The sequence below is a fragment of the Gymnodraco acuticeps genome, unplaced genomic scaffold, assembly GCF_902827175.1.
Source record: "Gymnodraco acuticeps unplaced genomic scaffold, fGymAcu1.1, whole genome shotgun sequence".
NCBI lineage: Eukaryota > Metazoa > Chordata > Actinopteri > Perciformes > Bathydraconidae > Gymnodraco > Gymnodraco acuticeps.
In genome coordinates, this window is record NW_022989755.1 from 3,697,501 (window position 1) to 3,725,099 (window position 27,599).

Below are 27,599 nucleotides of genomic sequence, written 5' to 3' on the forward strand. Positions count from 1 at the left end.
GTTTTTCATACCACTGCTACGCTGACGACACCCAATTAATTCTGTCCTTTCCCCGCTCAGAGACCCAGGTCGTCGCACGCATCTCTGCTTGTCTAGCTGACATCTCTCAGTGGATGTCTGCTCATCACCTCAAGCTCAACCTTGACAAGACTGAACTGATTTTCCTTCCGGGAAAAGATTGTCCCACTCTTGACCTAACAATCAATATTGGCACCTCTGTTGTTTCCCCGACTCAGACTGCAAGGAATCTGGGTGTGACCCTAGATAACAACCTGTCCTTCACTGCAAACATCGCTGCTACAACCCGCTGCAGATACACGCTTTACAACATCAGGAGGATGCGTCCCCAGCTGACCCAGAAAGCGACGCAGGTTCTGGTCCAGGCTCTCGTCATCTCACGCCTAGACTACTGCAACTCCCTCCTGGCTGGTCTACCTGCATGTGCCATCCGACCTCTGCAGCTCATCCAGAATGCAGCTGCTCGCCTGGTCTTCAACCTTCCTAAATTCTCCCACACCACGCTGCTCCTCCGCTCCCTTCACTCCCTTCACTGGCTTCCGATAACTGCTAGAATCCACTTCAAGACAATGGTACTTGCGTACCATACTGCGAATGGATCTGGCCCTTCCTACATCCAGGACATGGTTAAACCGTACACCCCAGCACGTGCACTCCGCTCTGCATCAACCAAACGGCTCGCTGCACCATCGCTGCGAAAGAGACCCAAGTTCCCATCAGCAAAAACACGTGGGTTTGCTATCCTGGCTCCAAAATGGTGGAATGAGCTCTCCATTGACATCAGGACAGCAGATAGCTTACACACCTTCCGGCGCAGACTGAAAACTCTTTCGACTCCACTTCGAGCGATAGAACTATTAACAAAGCACTTATATACCAATAAAGGGCTGGCTTATCTAAAGCCAGTTGAGTAGCACTTGAAATGTTTTTGCTCTATGAAACCTGATGTACTTATATGATTCTGTTTTCTTCAAGTTTGTATTTTGTTGGTCGAACGCACTTATTGTAAGTCGCTTTGGATAAAAGCGTCAGCTAAATGCAATGTAATGTAATGTAATGAAGCACTAAATGGTCTTAAAAAAATATCGACTCTTTGTTTGTGGATATCTACTAAACTACAGCATACAAATACAGAAAGTAATGTAGGCCTGTTATACTGAGTGATATATATTTTACACACTGCTCTGCTTTCTGCACGGACCTCACAGCTGTTCTCACTGTAAACATCGCGTTGCGATGAGAGCAGTTACTAATATAATATCCAAGGGATGCATGCAGAGCTGTCATTGGCTGAGATAAGTCCGGCCGTGCGTCACGCCTCCACCGTTCCCGGAAATGCATCCGTGGAGGATGCATCAGTGTCTCCTCGGTTAGAGCTCCTCCAGAGAGCATCCTCGATGCTCGGTCCTCGAAGTGCATTTAGAGAACTGAGATGTCCTTCAACATGGCGCGCTGAAATTCATTTCCGGGTCACTACCGGAGGACCGAGGAGTTGAGGAGTCGAGGAGGGGATATTTGAGTATTGAGAAACCTCTATTGCGTCGCGATGTTTCCAGAGAGAACAGCTGTGAGGTCCATGCATAAAGCAGAGCAGTGTGTATAATATATATCACTCAGTATAACAGGCCTACTCTCTTTATTTGCTTTAGTTTAGTAGATATCTACAAACAAAGAGTCGATATTTTTCTAAAACCATTTAGTGCTTCACATAATAAAATACACAACGGCTGTAGCCGGATTATGCTTTAGGAGCTGTAGGTGTGTGTGTGTGTGTGTGTGTGTGTGTGTGTGTGTGTGTGTGTGTGTGTGTGTGGTACAGTGTGTGGTACAGTGTGTAGGTGTGTGTGTGGTACAGTGTGTGTGTGTGTGTGTGTGTGGTACAGTGTGTAGGTGTGTGTGTGGTACAGTGTGTAGGTGTGTTGTACAGTGCGTAGATGCGGCGGACAGACGGGTCTCAGTTGGTTTGGTGTCCTCTGCTTACTTTTAATACTTGTAAATACAACTTTTGGCCCGTAATTTAAATTCCCCATTTCAGCGACCAGAGAGAGGGGAGGGGATATATCCAGTCTCTGATTGTGTTACGTTATTATGAGAGTGCTCTCATACTTTAAATTGCATATATTTATATAAATATATTTGTGTGTCCGCATCTGTAGCCTGTTATTGTCTCATTATACGGTATACCGCACTCTCAATGAATTCAAAGTAAATATGTGGGAGAACAATGTTCAGCTGATCTAACAGAGATTATAAAATACAGCGCTATGACAAAACACTCGACAGCTGATGCAGCTGTTGCCACGTAATAATGAACGGACGTCGCTTTAATATGACCGCTCAGAGGAGAGGAGTTCTCATTTCTTTAAACATCTGCTGCTTCCCCTCCTCTCTCCTCGGTTCCCCTCCTCGGTCCTCCGCTCGCATCTCCTGTGGGCGGGACTAAGTCTCGAGGAGGGGAGTCGAGGAGGGGAAATGTAAGAATTGAGAAGCCTCTCTGGACCTGAAATCCTCAAAGGCTGAACACATGCGCACACGAACAAATATTTAAAAAAATATTGTAATAAAAACATGTAAACTGTAGCCAATCAGTTAATATCCTTCTGAATTTGAAAACATTATCTCCTGTAGCCTTTTCTGTTAAAGAATGTGTGTCCAGAATTATTCCTCCATTAACGCCCATGATTCTTCAGCTTTCATGTAATACTGGTTAGCCAATCGACCCTTCATGGCCTCCATGGCAGCCTCTGCTGCTTCTGTGAACAGATCACCTGCAGGGAGAGATGGGTGGAGAGGTTAGGAGGAGGTCACATCATCAGATTTCACTTCATGATTATCAGTGCCAAGAGAACTCACAATGCCGATATCATAATGGTATCTTTAAAAAAACAAACATTAAAATGATATCATTCAAATGTATTGTGCACTTTGTTTCTTTTTTCATAGTGTAGAGGTGTGGAGGGAGAGTCTTTAACCATACCAGCAGAAATGATTTAAGAGGAGCTGGATTATTTATATGATATCGATATTTCATTCTTTTTAAATATCAAGGATATAATCAATAACGGTATATCGCGACGACCCAAGTTGAACATGTGCAACATTGGCAGAATGAATGGCTTTTAATGTGATAGTCTTGACTTTTCTCACTGTCAATGAATCCCATGAAAAGACCAACAATTGCATGATAATAAAAAGCCTCATCTATTAAACACATTTGCCCATTAGCAGCAAACTGTTCTCAAGGCACATTGCACATGAAATCTATCTTTTGAGTATCATCTACATTGGAGGAGGTGGGTAAGCCAGCATGGATTCAAACCTGCTCTCTGGGGGTCTGGGGTGAGACTGCAGCCTCCCTCCTGGGACATCTCTGCCACTCTGGCCAGCAGCAGGTAACGAGGCTCGTCCTGAATCCCATCGAACTCTCCGCCCTCGTCATAGTCCGTCATGTTCAAGGCATTTTCATACCAGTGAACGGCTTCCGCCCAGTCCTGCTTTCTATACAATTCGGAAAAAAACATCACCATTTGCATAAAAAAACAGTAAAACGCAGAGGTGGGAAGTAATGGAGTACAAATACTTTGTTACGACTTTTTACTTTTACTTCTTACATTTTTAACACAAATACCTGTACTTTATACTTCTTACATTTTCAAAACAGGCTCGTTACTTTAGTTTTAATCTGCGTTTGGAGGCGAGATCATTATTTAGAGTCATTGCCTATTGATTTGAACACGATCCGTGTATCCATCATTTCCTGGTCTTCTCTAAAGAAGAGAGACCAATGAAAACGTTGTCATTTAGCATTAAAACATTCATTAGCTAACAATGACATTATTGTTCTATTTATATAAAGTGAGGTCAGTTACTCATAAAAACAGATGGTAGTTATGGGTACTTTTTATTTAAGTACATTTCGAAGCCCATACTTCTTTACTTTTACTTGAGTAAAGAAGTTTAGTCAGTACTTCTACTTTTACCAGAGTATTTTTAAACATGAGTATCTGTACTTCTACTTGAGTAAAGGATGTGTGTACTTGTTGCAGCTACTTTATCCATCTCTGGTAAAACGCTGCTCTCTTTGATAATACAAATTAAACTTCGGCATCCCTCTAGGGGGCAGTATAACCATGACTGTTGGACCAGGTTCGATGTGTGTCTTCTTTACCCACAAATCCATACACAATCCAAGTCCAGATTTTGACAGTTTAAACTCAAACAGGTTGCTTCACTGACCTGTCAGCTGACAGATTGATCCCAGAATCGAAGGCTCGGGCCACTGTGATCATAGAAGACCTGTCACCGGACTCAGCAGCCAGCAGCAGATACTTAAAGCCTTTCATCCTGTTTCCGGCGTTATCCTGCCAACAACACAGACTTATAAGAACACATATTTGTACGTTGTAAAAAGACAAAAGTCTAATTAAACTGAGGTACCTCCAGCTGCATGTCTGGCAGGATGTGATGCGGCAGCTGCATGTAGCACTGTCCCAGAGCCACGATGGCCTCCAGCTCCCCGCACTGTGCCGCTCTCTCCAGGTGCATCATGGCCGAGTCCTGGTCCCACTGCTCATCCTTCTCACAGAACCGACCCGCTTCATGGTACCGCACCATCCCCAGGTGCACCTGGGCGGAGGGGAGAGAGCAGAAACACGTTCAGGAACACACAGAATGGATGATCAGATTAGTTTCCAACTGAAAATGTGTTTTAGGTAATGATTCAACCTTGGTGCCTCTTGATCGACTGCTGCCCTCATTTTAGTCTAACCAAGTTTTCAGGGACAATTGATACTTATTGTTTTGTTTATTTCAGAGGTGGTTTAGTTTTAGTAAATCTTTGATAAAGCCAGGTATAATGTCTCGGAAGTATCTGGCTTCATATAAATACAGAATTCATGGTTGGAAAATTGTGTAGGATTTGCCATAAAGTGAAAACCTTTTGGGAATCCACTTGAGCACTTGACAATGAAACTTTTTTTTCGATATGGTTGTTAGATGGTTTTTAATCTGATATCAATAGCATTTTGTTTGTTTGTTTTTTACTTAAAAAGGATTTTTTATTTAGTTTCATTTTACAGCTACACTTTTCACTGCATATGTTTGTTTTAACTAAAAAACAATCTGTGTCTTCTAATGTCAGACATTCTTCCTTATTGTAAGATGTTCTATGCATGTTGCAAGCTAACTAAAAAAACAGTTGGATAAAAAGTTAATAATATTAAATAATGTTGAGACATAACCAGGAAGACCTTGTCTTAAAATATGAAGATACAATAGCACGGCCTTTAATATGTGTTGCTTTTTGACTGCCATGATTAAAAAGTCTATGTGTGAGGTGTCTAGTTTAGATAGGATGCAATCATGTGTGAGTACATTCGAATCCTTTTTTCCTGCCACTAATATCATCTGAATTAATAAAAAATGAACATGAATGCGATACCTTTCCGAGGATGGACTGGCCTATTTTCTTCTGCATCAGAGCTTCGAGTCGATCCATCTCCGTGGCCACACAGGAGGACCGGTGGACGTGAGAGCGGGACGAATGGTAGAAGCTCCACTTCTCCTCCGTCATCTACAAGAAGAAAAGTCAAGATTTACAGGAGGAGCAGGAATGATCACAACATCCTAAAACAAGTCAATGATGAGGGCAAATCAAGTGCAAAATCACACTGCTCACACACTCAGGAGTGTACCCGTCCAGATTTTCTTATTTGCTCTGATCAATGACAGAGCTGGAGGAGTACATCCCTGATGGGTTTAGTGACTGACAACATCAGGTAACGAATGGGAACAGGGGCACACACACAAGATGGCGGAGCTGCTGACACAGAGGTAGATGGTGATTCGGTTCCAAATGTCATGTTGGAATTCTTTGTATTTAGCTTTTTCCTTCACTCTGAAAATAAAGCTAGATTGGATCTGGTAAGAGGGGCTTCTTGAGGAATCTTATAAAATCTTAAAAGGGACAGTTTCCCCAAAATAAAGAAATGATATTTTTGAGCAAACTACCAACCAATTGTATCACCATGCAGACGGAAGCATGCATGGTTTGGTGCCGGATTTCTTTTGGTGGACATAAAATAGTTCCTAAAAGTCTGTGATCACAACAAGGTATTTGGATTATCTTGAGTAACTAACCAGGTTATAATTTCAACAAAAAAAGCTACATTTCTGTTGAGTTTTAAATGTATTTTCTGCTGCTTTGACCACCACAGGCCAATGCCGTCTACTTCCATTTTATATGAGATATATCTACGGTAAGATCCCCAACACTCACTAACTCACACCAAAACAATCTAGATTGATAAATAGAACCACAAGTAAGGAATAATGTGCATTTAGATTTCAAGTTGGTCCTTTAGCCAGAGGTTCGTGCTTGATAAAGCCACAAGCAGTGAAACGTCTGAACGAGCCTCCATGCAGATAATCACCGAGTCATCGTCAGCATTGTCAAAATGTAAGTTTGAAGAGACTCTTTGAGAAGCTACCATCTTCCTCTAATGAGGGAACACACAGATTAAGAGGAGCTAAACATAGAGGAAGGTGAGGAAAGACTTCTGTTGTTGAATTAATGTGTGAGAAACAAAAGGGGGGAAAGTAAGAAAGGGTGAGAAAAGTTAAGAGGATTATGTGATTATGTTGATTATTATGACATGTAAACACTGTTGACACTACGTTTTTTTACCCGTCTGACACTGTCGTCATCCGACTCAGAGTAATGTCTTTGGATGCGATGATGGACCTACGGGATGATAATACGACATACATTTATAAAACCTACAGCAGGAAAGCCTGAGTCATGTTGACAACAGAAACATTGTGAATTACATACAGAAATAAGAAAAGTCTAACTTGTCAGGTTATAATAATAATGTTTGAAATAAATAAATAAAGTTTGTTTGCGAAAATATGTCAAACTCAAAAACCCCTATGTGTCTAAAAATATAATAAAACAAGGTGTAAAACATATTTGTGACCTGCTCCATCGAAATCAGTCGCATTGACCCAAAGACACATTTTGAGTTGTATACACTGGTGGAAAGAGGATATTCCTAGCTTTCTAATGATATCAGGATTGTTTTTGTACTCCAAATATTAAGCAAAATATGTCACATTATATAATGACTGTCACCGAGTCATCATTTTGAGAAAAAAGCCTTCAAAGTTTTCTCTTCCCTGGAATCCATCGATCGGATTGATTATTTAGCGGAGCAAATTATCAAAAATACTACGGAGGGAAGATATTTTCGTTTGGATTACTGGTCTGGGGGAAGCTCGCGAGTGTGTGTGTGTGTGTGTGTGTGTGTGTGTGTGTGTTTGTGTAATTTTACTTTGTGTGTATTGTGTTTGTTTCCCGGGGAAAACCCTCACGAGAAACACCGGCTGTTGTTATGCCTGCTGTGACGTTACTCCGTTCTCCGCTTGTAATTATGCCGTTACAAGCTTCAAAGTTGTATTTATCATCTGAATTTGTCGAAACAAGTTTAATATTCTGAAAGCCAAGACTTTGTTTAATTGAAATCAGATGAAAACAAACTGTAACGGACCCTGCCGTGTTATTTATGATTACTATACACGTACATTCATAATGTCAGCCGGAGGGAGGGGGGGGCGGCGCTGCGGAAGAGCAGATTGCGAGTGAGAGGTGCCTGTCTTCATCCCTTTACAAGCTTCAAAAATGTATTTATCGTGTGATTTTGGAAATAAAAGTTTCATATTCTGAAAGCCAAGACTTTGTTTATTTAAAATCAAACAAAACACCCGAACCCGGAAAAAATTGTTTTTTACGCAAATCCACGTTTATTTTGAAATGAGCCGTTGCGACTTCCGACTGATTTCGATAGAGCGGGTCACATTTGTACTTCTAATCTTATTTGGACACTATAAATAACTTTTTAATTCAAACTAAAACGTTGAAAATATGTTAAACGTCTATTTTTTATATGCCGAACACACACAAAAATATATATTTGCATTCTTTATCTGTTTGTAAACTGATTTTCCCTGACACATTACTACACATAAATCCTGGACTTTGTCTTTTCACTGAAGTTAAATCGAATGAAGGTGAAATGAAAGTGTTTACCCCGTCTACGTGGTCATTTGGATCACCATCACTCCTTCTCTCGCTGGGACAGCCGCTGTCCCCTCCACTCTCAGAATCCTGTAGACAAAAAATGTATTACAAATAATCAGTATAGAGACTGGTGAGATGTGTGGCAGCAGTCTGTTAAATACAGCTCTAAGTTCAATCTGTATGTTTCCTCGGTTCCAAACCTTTTCCAACTCAGGGCCCACTTAAGAATCAAACATTTGTTCGCGGCCCACATTCAACCATAAACAATACGGAGGCTAAGTAAAGTTCTGATTGGTCAATTCAGAACATGTGACACGTTGTAAATCCAGTAGAACAGACCGCTGTCAAGGACTGTAATGACCGTTGCTAAGGAGGATCAAGAAAGAGAAAGGAAAAGAGGTTAAAATAAAAAAAGAGCCTAGTGAAAATGTTTCCACATAAATCATAATGTTTTGCAAATTATTTGGTTGACAGTTAATAAATACAACTATTCTTCTGGCTAAAATACATATTTTTTAAAGTCAATCAAGGAGTAATCTTAATATAAGGTGTTTTGAAGAATAGATTCAAAATACAATTTCTTTTGGAAAAAATTATTGCCACAAAAAATCAAAGGGTGGCTCAACACGCCATGAGATGGGAAATAATGAGCTCTAACGAAGGGTGGGATTAAATGAACAATAAGCTATATGGTGTTTTTGGTTGTCAACCTATTTTTGTTTGTGAAATGTTGAAGTGATCCTACTGACTGTATCTTTATTTCTTCTGTTTTGTTGTTGTCTGAGATGGGAATGTCATCTCCTATATGTTTTTGTTATGTCCATGTTTGTGTCTTTAGCCTGTACAAAAAAAATAATATTAATAATTTGGCGGCCCACTTGCAATGCCTTCGCGGACCACTAGGGGGCCGCGGCCCACAGGTTGGGAACCACTGCTCTAGAGTCAAGCTCACCTTCCGTTCTCCTGTGTTGTTATTCTTTCTTTCACGTTCATACATGCCAGTAAAAGATGAGCCTGCAAGTGGAAATAAAAAAACATATTAACAGTGGGGACATGCAGAAGCTTAATGTTAAAATATTGTTTGGAAACGTACAGATGGGGGACCTTCCCAGGTATCCATGAGCAGCCAGTGGGGAGCAGGGCAGAATGAGAGGGGAGCAGGGGACAGAGTCTACGTCGCTCATGCTCTCGTCTGCGGAGGACGTCTCAGACAGGCGGGATAACAGCGGGGGGGCACGGCCTACTGACAGGGTGCGGACTCGAGGGGATCCACAGGGCTCCTCGCAGCCTCGCAGCACCGTCTTGGCTGACTTCTGAAATAAAAACGAGATCAATCACTCTTAAGGAAATAGCAACAGCACTGACACACTACACTGAAGGTAACCGTAAAATATCCTATCTGTGGAAAGGCATCAGTTAATGGAAATTATTATATTTCTGCAATTATATCAATTAAGATTTATTTGAATGTTTTACTATATTCGGCTACGTATTTAGTAGTTCCCTCTAACAACACATTCTATTTTCACACTTTTTTCTCCAACATTTATATATTATTTCTAATGTATGCATCTAAACGTCTATTTGGCTCTATTCATGATTGTATATCTTATCATATGAGCTCCGATATCCATTTTTCTACTTTTTAGTATTCTTCCAAGTCATGGACTTGAGGCTATTTCTAATATTTGTGCCTTTATCTTTTTATTCTTTATAACTGTTTATTTTATTCAGGCATGGGGATCAAAAAGGGCAGGATTGATTCATGTCCACGGTCCTGACACTGCCCAAATTAATAAAGAAAATATTTTTTTAAATCGTATTTCCTTATATTACAGGAAATAAAATCCCAGAGCGGGTAAATATGGCAACAGTGAACAACATGAAATGCAATAAATGCTTTTTATTACCATCATGATTTGAAGAACTGTTTTAACCTGACCCACTGCTGATTTCTGTCCTTGTCTGACACTATATTTATTCATGTTAAAATGTTAAAATTACAAGCAGTTTGTTGGTGCAGTCCAGCTGCGACTTCTCTGCGGGGGAAAGGTCAAAGGGCGTCAGGCCCATACTCTTGCAGATCTTGTTACACAGGTGGGAGTGGAAGAACAGCGCCATGCCTCGCACACCTGGAACACAGGCAGGTTCAACATATAGAGCCTCTTGAAATGATTTCTTACCAAACTTCACATATTCAGACGTTTGTCAATATTAAAAAGCAAACTCTACCTAGATTTCCATCTCCAAAGTCCGTCCCTTGCTCTGTGTGGATCTGAGGGTCGGTGTAGAGGTCTCCGACCCCCTGGATGTCCACCACGATCAGCTGGTGGCCCGACCGCTCAAACGTGAAGTGACTGAAGGCCTTTTGGATGCAAAATAGATTAAAAGGATTAAGTAGTGACAAGCTCTAACCTGTATCTATTTATTTAATACTGCATACACATGTGGTCGAAGAAGACATACTAACAAATACAAAAGGAACGGTAAAGATTACAAAACATTAAAGGGTACATACACATTTGTGATTGAAGAGAGGGGAAGTATGTTTGGATCATTTTCATGAAGTCTTTACAGGGTGGTTCGGTGTAATATTATACATTCCTATTGTGTTGTTGTGTTGTGGCATTAGAGGTCAATGGTAAGGAGATTCATCTTAAGTACGTTTTGTTAAATTCTTCTTTATAAAAAGGTTTAATTCAATCAATGTTTATTTAGCCCAATATCACAAATGTTACATTTGTCTCAGTGGACTTCACAGTGTGTACAGAATATCAGTATGACAATACGACACCCTCTGTCCTTAGACCCTCACATCGTACAAGGAAAAACTTCCGGAGAAAACCCACAGTTTAAAGGGAAAAATGGGAGAAACCTCAGGGAGAGCAACAGAGGAGGGATCCCTCTCCCAAGACGGACAGACGTGCAATAGATGCCGTGTGTAAATTGAAAAGATAATACATTTGCAACATAGGTAGTCCAAATGTTTGGAAATGCATGTGTGTATAATAAGAAGATGAATCCACAAGGATATCCATCCAGGACCTATGATCCAGGACCTCAGCCACGACTGAAGATCCAGGGCTCGCGATCCATAATTGATATGTGTTGTGTTAAGAGCTCCAGCCATTGTGTTATGCTGATCTTTTTCCTACTTCTCCAGTTTAGTAATATTGTTTTCTTGGCAATAGTTAGGGCCACAAGTAGTGGAGTTTTGTTGAGCTTGTGTCTAAATTGCAGAGTATGCACACAGAGGGGGATAGAGGGATGCTACACTCTAATCTAACTGTATTCATACCAAAGGTGATGAAGATGATGGTTACCTGTGGAGTGAGGCGGATGTTGTCGTCCCTCACAAAGCCAGAGTTGGAGTTGTATTTGATGTATTGGCCCTCGATGTAATGTTCCAGGTGGAAGAGAGGCTTCCCGGGTCTGTCCACCATCTCCATCACACACATCTGCATGATGTCCACCTGAGGATGGAGAGAGGGAAACAACTTTGTTTATTGTTTATCGGGGTGGGGGGGAAATTAATCTATTCATGATTACATTCAGAATGTATAGTTATCATGTACGATTCTGATCCTTTATCATTCATTAAAAAAAGAAAAACTAATATTTCCAATATATTTTTTATAAAAACAACCTAAATATTGCTACATGGACAGCAATCCTACACACCAAGTCAAAGACATGTCGAGCATAATGATGATATAGTTTAGTGTTATTTGCTATAAATATTTTTATGTACAAAAAAATTGGTCAAAGTTTAGTTTAAAATACATTTCAACTGTTGTTTTGTGTGTTCACATGAATGCAACCATCAAATATATGTTTTTTTAAATGATAACTTTATAATTGTATACACACACACACACACTTCTATAATCGATTCTAAATTCTAAATGAAAAAAAAATAAGGAATTGTTTTGATTCAAAATATCAAAGATTCACAAATGTACACAACATGTGACATCACAACTTGTCACATGTTACATTTTATCCACCAAAAATACATCTAAACATTCTTAAGTCAATTAACAGACAAATGATTGGCTTGGCTATATTCTGATGTCAGAATTATAGCTTTTGCATTCTTCATGTCTTTTCACCATTTTCTTTGATCAAAAAACCAATAAATAAGTAATAGAATCATGAGTAGCAGGCCTAAATCTAAGCTTAAACTACTTCCCATTACAAAAATAACATGGGTTAAGGATTGTGTATTTGAGGTTTTATCACTGGTTTCGTCAGTATTGTCTGTCTTGTTAAATAGTGGAACATCAGTGAGTTGTAATGTCTCTCTTGTACCTGTTTGGGGGGCCGGTGGCGGTTGAACTCCTCTCCCCACAGTTTGGCCTCCATTTGTAGCCTGACGTCCTCAAAGTAAACGTTCCTGTCCACTGTCTCCATGTACTGCTTGGACACATAGTTAGATGCTGACTTCCAGTTGCTGCTGTGTGAGAAATTAGACAACTTCTTCCTGGAGGGAAATAAGAAATAACAGTAGTGAGGACGGAAGCATTTCAGTTTTTGTTATGTATTCTCAGTACATACGTAATAAATATACACAACTGAAGCAATATTTAACTGCTCCAAACCCACATACTGTATTTAAAGGTCAACAGGAGCAGCATTTCAACATTATGGATGTAGAGATTTTTCAAAACTTGTTTGGGTTTTTAGAAGTAGGAGATGTATTTTTCATGCCCTGGGTTTTGTCACATTTCTGTGGGATACTGGAAACAGCTGAAGAGGGAGGTTGTTGAATGCCTCTCTTATAACTGAGGATTAAACATGAACAATCTGACTATTCTCTGTCATTCTGCAGTTTCATGCAGAGGCCTAAACACAGTGAGGCAGTGATACGCTTGAATTAAAAAATCCAGGGATTCAATAAAGTAAAATCCCTGTCACTAGAATAGAATAACTTCTAGAGTGTAATATTTGGCTGCACAACAAGGGGTCAACAATGCAACACATACATTGATTTTAATGACTGATTGAACCACAGCAATATTGTTTATATGTTTAACTGCTATGCCTGTCATCTTTGCTCTATGTGTTTGTGTTGTCTCCTGGGTTCTGTAGTGGCCGGAGTCTGTCTTTTTATTTGTTTTCCTCCCAAACCCCATCCCCTCAGGAAGCTGCTGCTGCTGCTACTACTACTACTACTACTACTACTACTACTACTACTACTACTACTACATAAAGTACAGTACATAAAATATACACTGTTTTCACAATAACTTTTTACCAGCACACATACATTTAATATGTATATATATATATATATATATATATGACTCAATAATGTATGTTTATTTAATTCATTTGATATTTTAACAGTTACAAACCCGTATATAATTGTATTAATCTTTAATCTTGTGTGAATCTGTGCTGTCCTGTTGTTCAATCTCACCCTGTTGCTGTTTAAACTACTGAATTTCCCCACGGGGATTAATAAAAGTCCATCTTTTCTTATATTATCTTTCGTACCATGTTTGGCTCTGAAACTAATCCTATCCTCCCGAGTCACAAATGTGAGGAATGTGGACCTGCACCACTTATAGGCATGCTGTGCTTTGTTTACACTGAGACCACGAGGGCCTCCGTTACTAGAACATGAGGGCAATAACCGCTGGATAACAACTGAGGAATAATTCAACTCACGTCCTGAAGCACTCCCTCATGGCCCCTTTCCCAAATGGCTATGAGAAACAAGAGAGAGGAAATAAATAAGATACGTCATTTTTTTTTTAAACAATCCTTCGCCAAAAAACAGGACTACCTGGGAAGCCATCTTAATGTGGACCTGGTCTTGAGCCCACTCTCCTGTGCTGGCATTGTACCTGCAAAGAGGGAAAGAGAATGGAGTCAGAATCAGTTGAACGGTCATTTTGATTATGCACACTCAAATGTGTTTCTTTAAAAATCTTCTTAAAATCCACATAATCAACATCTGTAGCACGGATAGTGATGCTACAGATGTTCTCGCTGCCTGACAAACCATCAGTTTTTCAGAGCTTAGTCTTTTAACCAAACTGGTCTCAGGCTTCCTAAAAGGTGAAATGTTTTAGGTTTTTCATTGCTGTAATCTTTGGTGTTTGGACTGTAACTAATCTGAAGGCATCAGCTTGGACTCTGGGCAAATGACTTTAAATCTGACTTATTATAGCCTAAAATGTATTGAAGATGAAGAACAGAAAAGTTAAGAGATACCCCACAAACATGATGCATTACATTAATGCACATCATATAACATCTTGTTCTTTTTCCCTTAATACTGTGAGCCATGCTCAACTGACATTTTTGCACACGTCTGCACAGCCCCCCCACTTTAAAAGATAATACGCTATAGTTTGCCATAAATTGTCATATTTTCATTGTCCTAAGTGTTTTAGTTGTTTTAGCTTTTAAGGTTCTTTGTATATTTAAATAAAAATGTGGTGTAATACTAAAAATATTATTTGTTTTAATGCTAAATTGATCTAAAAATACTTATTTTTTATTATCCTTCTATATTTCTTTTTTTACCTACTATTGCAACTTCTTTTGTTTTAGATTGTTTATGTTCACACCACCAGAAAGCAAATTCCTTGTATGTGTAACATGGCAATAAACTTGATTCTGAAGAGATAAAATGATCTTAAATTACAGCTCAACCTCCATTACAACTTTTTGGAACTAAGTGTACTGCAGCTCAGTGAACAGCTCAGTGAACTAGCGTCTCTTTCAAAGGTCTCGGCTGTGAGACTCTCAGACTGGGTCTGCTCTGTGGAGCTTGTTTTTATTTTCCACCGACCTGTTCCATGAATCACTCACTGGACGGTCTACGAGACTGGCTGGATGCCTGGACTCATATTTCTGTATTGATTCTTCTTCTTTTACTAAAAGAGCTCATAAACGTTCCAGTCTCGATCACAATAGCCACGTTACTCTTTGCACACTGAGTTCGTCTGTCAACAGATCAATTATTAACATAGAACATCTCATTTCCTCTTTACGGAGTATCAACAATGAGAGACACAAATGTGTTTCCTCTTTCTTTCTTTCTGCACCCATTTATTTTGGTATAACTATTAAGGGTTCATGTGTTTGATGTACTCAGGGAAGAAGTCACATGGTGATAAGAATGTCTGGGTCAGGCTGTCTGTTTGACTTGGCGGGGCGTTTGTCCCGGGTTAATAAGTACAGCATGAGGTGCAGCTGCAAGTCTTCACAGCTGAAAACCTGAAGCGCCATTATCCAAGAAACTCAGTAAACCTTTCCCTCTCCACTTGAAAAAAAAGAACATTGCTCTATTCCTCGTCCAAAAGCTTTTCTGCCAACAAACAGCTTCAGCCTGAGAACAGGGCGTACTACAGCCACAGTCATTCCATCAGGTCCACACACAGAGAGGGAAGGAGGAGTGAGGTTACAGAAGGATAACATTAGCACATGAAGAGAGAGGGCAAATCCTCGCTGCTGGCAATCCCTCCTCTCCGCGCAGTCAAGTCTTGTTTGTTATGTATCGGACCCAACACACACATACTAGCATAAGAATCCTTTTTCCTGTTTCTCCACCCACACCCATTTATTTCTGTCAGCCTTGATGTATAAACCTGCCACGCCTGAGAGCTCTGCAAGGGGTGTGGATGTTTTTGTAGCCGCCATGTTGGCCATTTATATCTGGCTACACTAAGATTAGAAACACTGACCGATATACGAGCCTGCTGTGAAACCTGCAGCCGCCTCAATGGCAGCTGGCTGAGAAATGTGCAAGGGTAGCACATCTTCTCAAAGTCAAGGAGGACAGAATACTATCCCTGCACTGAGTAATTGACCCACATCATAGTAAACATATGCTTACGTGTTTGGGCATGAAGGAGGGTTCCCAATGGGGGTGGGTCTCTCTTTTAGTGTCAACAAATACAAACATAAGTTGTAGCTTTATACTTTTAAGTTACTTATCAATGTTTTTTATTTTGACAATGGGCAGGATGATATTATGTAAAGGTGGTCGGTCATAATGAATGTTTTTACGTGACCAAACGAGATTTTAGAAAAACATTACATTTAATTAAGAAGGTGATCTATTGTAAGCAATCATAATTGTTTTATCTTCATCACCCTGTTGTATATTTTTCAAGAATTTGCTTCATGAGGCAGAACTAGCGGCCGCACTATAAAAACCTCTTTCACCCTCTATCTGCAACTATAGCCCAGTCTGCCCCGATTGGTTAGCGGGCCAGTTCTGTTTTGATTGGTCAACTGTTTAGAGATGTCCCATGCTGGCCAATACAAGTGCCAAGTAAACAAAGGAGTCTAATTGAGGTGTTTCAGGCAGGGGAAGGAGTGTGTGGGCGAGAAACTCTATCTGGTGTGACTTTTGGGATTTTAGCCTTTGCAGACCATTTACATTCCATGTCACTTGTTAGACGCTTTTATCCAAAGTGACTTACATACTCAATACTGTGGGCAATCCCCACAGGAGCCATTTGGGGTGAAGTGTCTTGCCCAGGGACACAACGACATGCTGACTGCAGTGGAGTTTGAACCTGTGACCCCCTGATCCGAACACCAACACACAACCCACTGCACCACACGCCTCCGCATTTACATGCAGTAAAAACTATATAAAGACAATACAGGAAAGGGAAAACCATAATAGGGCCTCTTTAAGGTGAATTCAGGGTCAGGGTGTTGTGCATTGCTGGCTCACTGTCCTAGCTTACTGGGACACTTGATAGGAATGACCCATCTTTAAGGTGCTTGTCCTAAAATATATTTAACATTGATTGACAGCCACAGAGTTATCCATACCTGTAACGAATACAGGGTTCAGTCACTTTTTCCTCCAGATGGAACTCTGCCCAGGGGTCGGGCATAGCTTTGGCCTTTTCAATGGCATGCTTCCATCTAGCCTGTAGCAATAAACAAAGACAATGTATGAGCTGCTAGTATTTGTTTTTAGGCAAAAACAATGTATAAATGGGAAGATTAGATGGTAAGTCATTCAATGCGAAGAAATGTGAAATGTAATCTGCACAAGAAAAGGCAGTTCAAATCCTTTCTTGTGCTCTTCCTGCCCTGTATTGTGCAGAATAATTGGGAACATATTAATTTCATAGGTTGCACTAATAATGCTCAGTAAATCAGGTTAAGACGAAGGAAGCCTACGAAGCAGAGCATTTATCAACAAAACTGGGTAAACTAAAACTAAAGCCTGCTCACACTTCAGTTTTTGTTGCAAACCAGGAGGAAAGAAAGGTTAAGGAAGAAAGGAAAAATATCTTCAGTAAATCATTTAAATGAAATTAAAATTATTTGAATTAATAATGAATACATATGTTTTATGGGTTTATTCATTGGTGGTCCACCAAGTTGTAATATTCCATAATGACCTAAATAATTTACTGCTACCTTAATACCAATGCGTACCATGTGATGTTTCACACCGATCCGAATGCCATTATCAAAAAATAACTTTCTTGGTAAGACCCATGAATCAAGCATTCCTGGTAACCCAAACCTGCACCAGTAACCCAAACCCAGAACTGCACGGCAGTCCTGGTCCCTGTGCAGTTTATATTTAGAGCCACGGATTTACATGAATGTGAAGGGTTGGAGTGTCTCGTCTGTTTGTGACGAAGAGCAGATGTCAGAACTCACATGTTCAACTGTAGGGGTGTTCAAGTTCGCCATCCTGTCAGATATACTACACAAGACAAGGTCACAAGACTTAAGGGTCATATGGGGCAGCCAGTTTTCTAAAAATAGTTTTTGAAGTATAGTTAATTTGGGTTTTTTTAGTCATTTTCTGAAACCTTTTTTTGTAATGCTTATAATTAAAAGAGAAATCTAAAAGAAAAATCTGAAAGAAAAATGTGCACATTTGGTCGTAAAAATCTGTCATTTTTTCAGGGTATTTATTTGAAATAACAGTCAAACAGTCCTTGTGTTTGTTAGAGTTAAATAACTCTAATTGCTGAGAGTTATATAACTAACAAACTCAAATTAAATAAAGTATGAGAATACAGTGTGGAGGAAAGGAGGATGCATTGATTAGAATACACAGAACACTAAGGGATTGAAATTAAGAGTTGCTACAAAAGGAAAAAACAAAGCAGTGAAGGGAAAGGACGGTTAATGTGCAGATAGTGTGCAGATAGTCACTGGTGAAGAGTTAGAGGAGGGAGATATCATTTCATCTGTAACATACCCGTGCTTTCTCAGACGAAACCTTGTATGGCTGTGTTTCTGCCACCGTTTCTGTTTCATTCTATGTAGAAAGTTAAAGAAAATGGGCGGCTTTTGGTCAGCAAACAAGAAAAAGCATGAAATTCACATAGAAACAAAACAGCATTAACTGTCTTGATGCTTTACACAACAACACCACAAATCCCGGCAGTTGGCTGGTGCACAGTGGCTCTGATAAGACTGAATGAAGCCTTTGTGTATCTCACTGCTGATGCACAAAAGGCCACAATATGAGCATTGAAAGACATGAAGCTTGATCACATTTTGGTGTAAACCGCTCTCTGGGGCTTCCTGTTGGAGAGAGTGCAGTTAAGAGGTGTCTGACCAGCTTCAATAAACAGATACACACTACTGGTACATGTGTGCAGGAAGATGATCTCTCCTTATAAGGCAAAGGGCTGTTCTCACAGAGAATTGCAGAACTAATTGTTTACCATGATGCATGAACACAACAGGCTAAATACACACTGTTTTTTATGCTTCTTTCACTATTCCCCAACACTTGTTTGAACATTTTCTTTCTTTCTTTTTCTTCTGATACTTTCCATTGTTGCAGAGGCTCACCTTGAACAAAAAGGTGGTCTTAGGGGAGTTTGACAGCTGCTTGGAGTAAACCAGATTCTTAAGGTAGTGACAGATTTCCACGGAGGAGTCGTCCAAGATTGGGCAAATGAAGTGCTTGTCGTACTCGCCGTCATCATCATCACTGGCGTTGGCGTCACTGAGAGAGTAGGTCCGCTGGTTGGGGGTTCTTTGTTGGACAGGGGGTCTCTTGGCGCTGCCCTCCTCCTCCATAGTGAACATCATGTCGTCCTCCATGGTTTCTGCTGCTGTTGTGTTGACAAAAGACAAGGCTGCACCATGACATCTCAATTAAATGCTAGAGTCAATATAAATATATACTTATAACTTTAAGCACCAGTATGTTATCAAAAGCGATTGTATTTGCAGAATGTGGTGTAACAGCTGGCTGCTGCAGAGCGATGAGGACCCAAACAAGATAAAGTTCCGGTGTTACCGTTTAACTGGTGTCACTGGGAATATTCTTTAATGGTAGGAATGTGTCAGGGGCGTGTTCTTTGAGGAGCCATTGTCGAATAACCATGAAATACACATTTCGATCGCTTCTTCTGTCGTTTACATTCATCTTTAGGTATATTTGGCTGGATAGGAACACTTTGATGCACATTCAGTACCAGTGTGTGAGGTTGTGGTTGCGATGCCGATATCCGGACGCGTACAGCGAGGACTACAAAAGGACAATGAGGTTACTGGGGATATCTGTTCAAAACATTGCACGCTTGAATAAATCAGTTAGTGTTAGTTAGTTAGTTATATTAAAGTCTACACACATGTATCCCTTATCAAAAGGGTATTCTGCACTTATCCAGATAAGATGTGACTGTTTACTTGGTTAACTTTCGTTATGCATCGATACAGCGACACAAACCGAATGACGAGGATACTCACATACGCTGAGAACTACAAACACATATATTCATAATTTTTACTCTGCTGTGATCATGTTTTCGTTTCCATCTTAACGTTTATGCTTTTATCTTTGTGGTCTTTTTTCTTATATTTTGTATCTTTCTGTGTAACTTGGTAATATTAATATGAATTCCTTGTTATTGTTGTCTTTCCATCTGTCGGTGATGATTATACTACATAACGAAACACATGGTCTGATTTGTATATATTTTTCTGAATCTTTTAACAATGTTAATGTGTGAAATTCAGCTGTGATAAACAAACATGTTTCACTGATTATTGGCTCACTCACAACGCGCAGGACTTTAGTGATTTTTACTGTTGGGACTCGGGTTTGAGTCCAGCATGAACTTTTTAGTTATTTTCATGTCGATGGACGCTGAATTATATTTTTGAGTAGAGGATTCATAATATTGTTTGCGGAGACCAAAATGAATGACCAAGCAGCATTTTAAAGTCTAAATATCCCTGCACATGCAGCAATGACATTTCTGCTGCTATCTTTGCAAAACGAGTAAACAATCACATCTTATCTGGATAAGTGCTGCAAAGTGCAGAATACCGTTTTGATAAGGGATACGTGTGTAGTCTTTAATATTAAACATGATCGCTGGTAGACAGCCACAGAACAGAAGTCGTATCACAATTTTACTTGGGCGGATCACAGCTCCACAGCTGAAGACTTCTCCACGCTGCTTTCAAACTGAGTAAACTACGTGTGCTTCGCTTGTAGGCTGTCTGAAGGTGTACACAGGCAGGGCCGGCCCTAGTGTACACAGGCAGGGGAATTATAAAAAAATGTTTGGGGGGGGAATTATAATTTAATGCAAAAATCTGTCACAAAAAGAGGTTGCACATTTAAATGCAGGTGTTGTTATGGCAACGTCAGTGGCCAAACAGCCACATTTACGGCTGCAAATACTTTCAAACATGCTGTTGACACGTAAAGCAGTGGCAACTATGCCACCATTGCAGCTGACTTTTTCTCAGAAATACTCAGTGCTAAGTTGATGCTTAGCTAAGATAACTATGAAACACTTTAACTGACAGGACTCAGGATCAACTGTGTACTGTAAGGTAGCTTCTAGTTTCATGTCGAACAGTGTTAGTCAACATTTCCCAGAGTACTTTCTTTGAAATCACCAGGGGCCTATACTACGAAGCTGGTTCAACCTAACCTGGATATGTTTGAGTTAGCCGGTTGGCCTAATCCAAAACATACGCGCTCTCGCTAAACTGTACTACGACGCTGGTTATCAAGTGGATCGCTCAAGCCAGCCGTTTCCTATCAGTTAGGTGCGCGTTCACATGAAAGGGGTGGTATCTGGAGCATTCGACCAATCACAAACATGGAGAAGCGTACTGACAGCGCAGCGTCATACTTCCTGAATGAAAAGTGAACTTTAATACTAGTCAAAAATGAAGAAGTTAAACTTTAAACATCCATGACTTAAACACTTTATCCAGGATAAAAGCCACAGAGCTGCACCTGCAAGGTGACTACAGCTGGGAACAGAACAAGTGTTTGAATGCGTACATTAACAGGTTTATGATATCACTGCCCCGTCCAAGACACGATCTGACTTTAATTACATTTGACTCGAGTGTTTCGTCAACTTAATGTGTTGCTTAAAATAATACTTCTGCATCCAGTATAGGCTATGTGACACTGTGAGTGTTGCACGGCCAGATACGGCTCAGCTGACTCAGATAAGGAGATATATGATACATTATGAAGTGATATGCCGCGGACTGTACTTAATGTGACTCTGATCCGGTTACTTATGTTGTGGCAGATATTTAAGTAAGCTTTCTTAACGCTAATGTTATAATAGTCAGATTGCTCTGAAGATGGAGGTGATATTCTATTCATGTTCACGTTCACACAGTCGGTGATTTTTGCCGGCCGTCTTTCCTGCGACGGCAGCTTTTCTGTATTTCCTTTCTCCTGTAATATGACTTGATCGCTTTAAACTCTGCACACTGAGCTCTGATTGGTCAGCAGGCGGTGCTTTCACTGAGTTGAGCTCTTAGCCTGCAACCTAACCTGGTCCCGACCAGGTTAGCCGCTAAGCATAAGTTACCATGGAGATCTAGCCTGCTAAAAAGATAACCAGCGTCGTAGGACCGGAAAGCCGGAGTTTTCCCTGAATTTAGCCGGCTAAGCGAAAATCCTGCTTCGTAGTATACCCCCCTGGTAACGCTAAAAAAACACAACATTTAGATTGTATGACAAAGTGTTTATTTAATATCTCTGGCTAGCTATAGCTACTTGCTAACGGTTTAGCTTACCCTCGCGATTCAAAGTAACGTCACAACGTAGCTGTAATTTATGCTTTGCTTACATGTTCGCATAACTTGGAAGTTTACTGACATTTACATACCTTGTTTACCTGGCTCAAGTGGTGGCTCTGGGGTTGTTGTGTGAGCCACCACTTGAGAATTGTCGTCTTTTTTAAGAAATGTGATTCTTATGTCCATCTTCAAAAACTCTAAGTCCGACTGACAGTTCAAACATTGTCACAGCTCACAGGATAGGTACCTGTCAGCCAATAAGACAGATGTTTATTTCCATTCAACTCTCTGGTTGGTCTGGTGTCTTGCCTCTGTTGCATTCACTGAACACGGGAAATTACATTCCTGCCGTCCTCTAGTTGCATGATGAGGTTCAGGTAAAGCACTGTTAATGTATTATAGTATTGACTCAATACTATAATACATGACTTTGAGATTAGGCAATCTAGGCATATTAACAAAATGAATTAAACATACTTATCACGGCGACGGTGTACTGAGATTTGTTTTGTTGTTTTTTCCCCCTTTTTTGTTTTTTGCTAGGGGGCCCTTAGTGGCTGCTTATGTCGCTTAATGGGTCGGACAGGCTCTGTACACAGGTCTCAGATGGACTTGGCATCACATTAAGAACGATATTCAGTAATACAAATAACTGGTTTAAATGATGTATTCAAGCGTGCAATGTTTTGAACAGACATCCCCAGTAATCTCATTGTCCTTACGCGTCCGGATATCGGCGTCGCAACCACAACCTCACACACTGGTACTGAATGTGCATCAAAGTGTTCCTATCCAGCCAAATATACCTAAAGATGAATGTAAACAACAGAAGAAGCGATCGAAATGTGTATTTCATGGTTATTCGACAATGGCTCCTCAAAGTACACGCCCCTGACACATTCATGCCGTTAGAGAATATCACAAGTTCCCAGTGACACCAGTTAAACGGTAACACCTGCATTCATGCTGATGGTTTAATGTGCTCCCATGCGAGGCAACTATTGATATTGTCAAACTAAGGTATGCTGCAATACAATTTCACCAAAGGCATTTTGACTTACATTAGATGCACGTATTAAATAAACAACCTACCTTATAACCGGAAACAAATACACCTTTATTCACTCAATCTTGACGGACTGAGGGACAGTGTAGCCTGTTTTTCTGGTGCCTCGAAGTTTCAGAAAGAATGTACAGCTGCAGTAAAACTCTCCTCCCAGACTGGGTCGGGCCTGCTTCTCCAATGTATCCTGAAGGTCCGGGGACGTGTCTGGCAGCGGGGATTAAGTTCTTGTTACCGTCCTCCACGGCGACGTGAGCTCTCGGCACGTACAACACTACACTACTGCTCTCTGACAGACACGCCCCAAAGGTCCTGCTGCGTTCATGGTTATCGGAAATACAAAACATAAACAGATGATAACAGGAGTCTTTTAAAATGTAAATTACTTCCAATAATGTGTTATTTGAAAACTTAAAGTTAATTGTAATTTAAAAACATATCAGCAGTAACATTATCTTAAATCGGAAATGCGTCATATGGTAGTTAAGACTGCGGAAGAGCATTTGAAAGCAGCACCAGATTAATTACATATTACAGCTAACTGTAAAGTGGGTTTAGATATGCACACTGAAGTACACATAACAAGTATCATTGACAGTTTAGACACCCGAGACCGAGTATTCAACCTACATAAAATAGCTTAGTCAGGGGTTTCTGACTACACATATAAGATGTGTATAAGAAAAGTCCAACAGGTGACATGTGACACAAACTAATGTAAATGTAACAACCAGCTCAATGTTAATTTGCACCACGAGTTAGCAATGATTTCAAAGTGGTGTCTCCCTTTAGCTGTCGTTGTTATTATTAGGATACGTTTACTTAACCCTGCACCACTCGAAATAAGTTAAATAAAGGCCCAGCTGATTACGTCTATAAGTCTTATTATGTCTAAAAGCACGAACAGAATGGTTTAAATAAGTAAAACCACGACCCGAACATTAGGATTAAATATTTTGGTCATCTCATTGACACAGTGTGGTAGCGTGGCCGAGTGGTCTAAGGCGCTGGATTTAGGCTCCAGTCATTTCGATGGCGTGGGTTCGAATCCCACCGCTGCCAAAATCTTTTAATCTACTTGATATTTTATTAAAATACAGGTTGTAAATTAACGAAACCCATGGATTGAGTTATTTATAAGATAGAGAAAACATAAATAGGATATTCTCTTGTTATGAACTACCTAAATGCACTACAATCACTCCCACATCATGCTCTTCAACCAACTGAACTTCTTGGGCATGTGGCCTACCTAGCTTAAGTAATATGTTATAAGAAAGTAAAAACGTTATTTCAGCAGTTCCACTCCCAATGAAACAATTGACAACCCACAAAATATTCGGGTATCCATCAGAATGAAAAGTATTGGCTTGATTACAAAATTCGTTTTTTATATCCACCTTTATAAATACATTAACCGTAACTGTTAGCAAACGCCAGCTAACGAAGTGTAAACAGAGCATCAGATAACGGAGTATTTGGAGTTAATCAACTCGAAACAACAGTTTAAATGAATCCTACACTGATGGTTATATCACATACAGACCTGTAGTAAGACTCACCGTGTTAATATCGACTTGTAAACTTTGATGGCGTCCGTTGTTTTCACTTTGTACGCCCCCTACGAAAGCAAAAACTAGCTAACACTGCCTTCTATGCTTCAACATTTCTCCGCCGTGATTGGTCAAATGCTGGGTGAATGTTGGAGCCACGAACATAATTAGCCAACAAATGTTGGGGCTCGCCCTCTCATTGGCCAACGAATGTTGGAGCTCGCACTCTCATTGGTCAACGAATGTTAAATCTGCAGTCATTTCGATGGCCGACCGCTCCAAAAATATGTTCATGTGCTTAATAATATATCTAAATAACGGTTGTTAATACATGAAACCCATTGATGGACATATTTATAAGCAGAGGTGGAAAAGTATTCAGATTTTGTACTTAAGAAAAAGTACAAGAGTGTAGGAATACACTATTAGGCTACAAGTAAAAGTCCTGCAATCCAAATTCTACTCAAGTAAAAGTAGAAGAACTTGGCACCAAATATACTTAAAGTATCAAAGGTAAAAGTATTCATTATGCAGATATATCACATGTTTTGATAAACAAATATTGATGCATTAGTGTGTTATGAGAGCTGGTAAAGGTGTCTCTAATTTGATTTACTTTGTATACTGCAGCGTAGCTTGTGAATTTTACTCCAGGTGTAATTCATGTCTTATTTAAGTGGTGTTTCAATTTGACATTATTAATCCAAATCTGCAATGTTATTTAAAGTATTACACACATGTATAGTGGAGTAAAAGTACACTTTTTACCTCTGAATTGTTTTGGAGTAGAAGTACAAAGTAGCATAAAATGGAAGGCACAAGTAGGCCTACGTCAAAATTGTACAGTACTGAAGTAAATCTACTTAGTTACTTTACACTAAAAAGCAATAACGTAAGATGAAACGTCTGTCAACAGATGCATATACAGTGGGGCAAAAAAGTATTTAGTCAGCCACCAATTGTGCAAGTTCTCCCACTTAAAAAGATGAGAGAGGCCTGTATACCTCAACCATGAGAGACAAAATGAGAAAAAAAAATCAAGAAAATCACATTGTCTGATTTTTAAAGAATTTATTTGCAAATTATGGTGGAAAATAAGTATTTGGTCAATAACAAAAGTTCATCTCAATACTTTGTTATATAGAGAGGCGAAGTCCTTCCCCTTCCGGGGGCCTCCATGGGACCCCGGAAGCGGAAAATTATACATTGAAGTCAATGGAGAGAGAAAGGTTATCTTTTGATCCCGTTTGAATTGTGCCACGAATGACACATATGATGTTTGTCAATTTAAAAGAACATTTTACAAGTCAAACAAATAAAAATGTGTCGTAAAACTGTGAAGTTACACATTTGTTCGTGTGAAACCGCTCAGTGAACTACAGGTCTCTGGTCTCGCACAATATGCGTCACCATCACAAAGACGGCCGTCACGTTAGCAAATTTTACCTGTTTCTTTCAGAATTAGGCGAAAAGTATAAAACGAGGTGAACATCACTACAAGTCTGGGCATGTTGAGAGCTGTACATACACGAAAGGGGAGTTAGTCGGTTCTGTAAGAGCAGCGGGACCGGCTTTACAAGGTTTCGGTGAGTAATATGAGTGCAATGTGTAATGTTAATGTCAGCTAGCTAACATTAGCTAACAAGGTACACTAACGTGTTTTGTTTTAGTAACTCGTTTTCACCTTAAGAAATTCGTGGTCTCTGTGTATGCTGTGGATAACATTAGTGTTCACAAGAACAAGGTACACTCCCGTGTTTTGTTTTAGTTGCTCTTCAGATTGAAGCGGACAGTTTTATATCGACTATACTGTATGTGTGATCTCCTTTTTCTCGTTGTGTCATTTGAGTTTATTTGCTGTGTGTAGATTCAAGGATTTTGGTTATCTAGGCACAGCTGTGTGTGACTCCCTCTGGTACACTGGTATGTGTTTTCCTAATGTAGAGAGCATTGATTAATTAATAAACTACACACTGAGTCTAGATCCTGACCAAATCCTTTTTTATTGTTGATCAAATGTTTTTCAAAAATGTATTCATACACATTTAGAAAAATACAATGTACAATCACAACCAATACAACACAAATTACAAAAAATACAGAAAAAACAAACAATAACAACAATCAGACAAGAGGACAAAACTATGGAAAAATAAACCCTCCCACCCCCAGATCCGGACCATCCTTGTATTATTGCTCATTCAATCTATTATAGCATGCTAACAAATGGTACTTACTTTATTTTTACAGATCTGCATGGGAGACGATGGCGCGATGCAGAGCGCTGTCTGTGATTGTGCACAGGGGATGTACAAATGCAGCCACGCTGCAGCATTGGCAATATTTGCCATCTGGCAGATCAGCTCCACAGATGTTGAGTGCCAGTGGAGGAAGCCTGGCACTTAAAAAGTAGTCCAGCCGGTGTCTCAACTTTACCAACAGCGAGAGGAGACATACAACCCACTGGCCAGAGACATCGCCAACTGTCAACTGGGGGGTTGTAAACGAGGCCGAAGGGGTGAAGGCTTTTGTGGAGGCCTATCAAGTGACAGTGTTCGAATCGAGTCTGGAGTGAGTCGGGTGTTTTGGGAGCATCACCCGATGGACTTGTGCAGCCATCTGCCCTGCTGGAGGTGAAGTGTCCACACAGCCAGAGGAACATGACCATCGCGAAGGCTGTCCAGTTACCATCCTTCTGTCTTCGTGAGGAGGGTGGGTCATATATTCTCAAGGAGAATCACCCATACTGGCACCAGGTCCAAGGGCAGCTGCACATCACAGACCGGAGTCTCTGCTACTTTGTTGTGTGGACCACGAAGGAGGCGATCATCATCCCCATCCCCAAAGACCCTGCATGGCA

The 27,599-nt window shown here is 40.2% G+C and overlaps 1 protein-coding gene and 1 non-coding gene across 2 annotated transcripts; one reads left to right on the forward strand and one right to left on the reverse strand.

Annotated features, from left to right (window-relative positions):
- Positions 1-2,557: 2,557 nt before the first annotated feature.
- eef2k (eukaryotic elongation factor 2 kinase) lies at positions 2,558-24,850 on the reverse strand. Its single transcript, XM_034213316.1, has 20 exons — positions 24,749-24,850; positions 23,216-23,501; positions 18,902-19,167; positions 18,300-18,359; positions 16,901-17,001; positions 13,887-13,947; positions 13,769-13,806; positions 12,407-12,578; positions 11,419-11,568; positions 10,328-10,460; positions 10,100-10,227; positions 9,189-9,408; positions 9,048-9,109; positions 8,105-8,182; positions 6,704-6,760; positions 5,459-5,590; positions 4,456-4,644; positions 4,255-4,379; positions 3,338-3,516; positions 2,558-2,786 (listed from the first exon to the last, which is right to left on the reverse strand). Exons 3-20 carry the CDS (start codon positions 19,154-19,156, stop codon positions 2,677-2,679), a joined length of 2,250 nt encoding a protein of 749 aa, XP_034069207.1. The 5' UTR covers positions 19,157-19,167; positions 23,216-23,501; positions 24,749-24,850; the 3' UTR covers positions 2,558-2,676.
- trnal-uag lies at positions 24,167-24,248 on the forward strand. The gene has a single exon. It is a non-coding gene; the product is annotated as a tRNA-Leu (tRNA).
- Positions 24,851-27,599: the final 2,749 nt, after the last annotated feature.

What these genes read in the sequence shown, in the direction of transcription:
- eef2k (XM_034213316.1), bottom strand. Translation starts at nt 19,156, where the DNA reads ATGGAGGACGACATGATGTTCACTATGGAGGAGGAGGGCAGCGCCAAG. An exon ending in ATGAGGGAGTGCTTCAGGAC is followed by an intron (nt 12,579 to 13,768) that starts GTGAGTTGAATT and finishes ATTTCCCTCCAG; the next exon opens with GAAGAAGTTGTCTAATTTCT. An exon ending in GCCAGTCCATCCTCGGAAAG is followed by an intron (nt 4,645 to 5,458) that starts GTATCGCATTCA and finishes CCCTCCGCCCAG; the next exon opens with GTGCACCTGGGGATGGTGCG.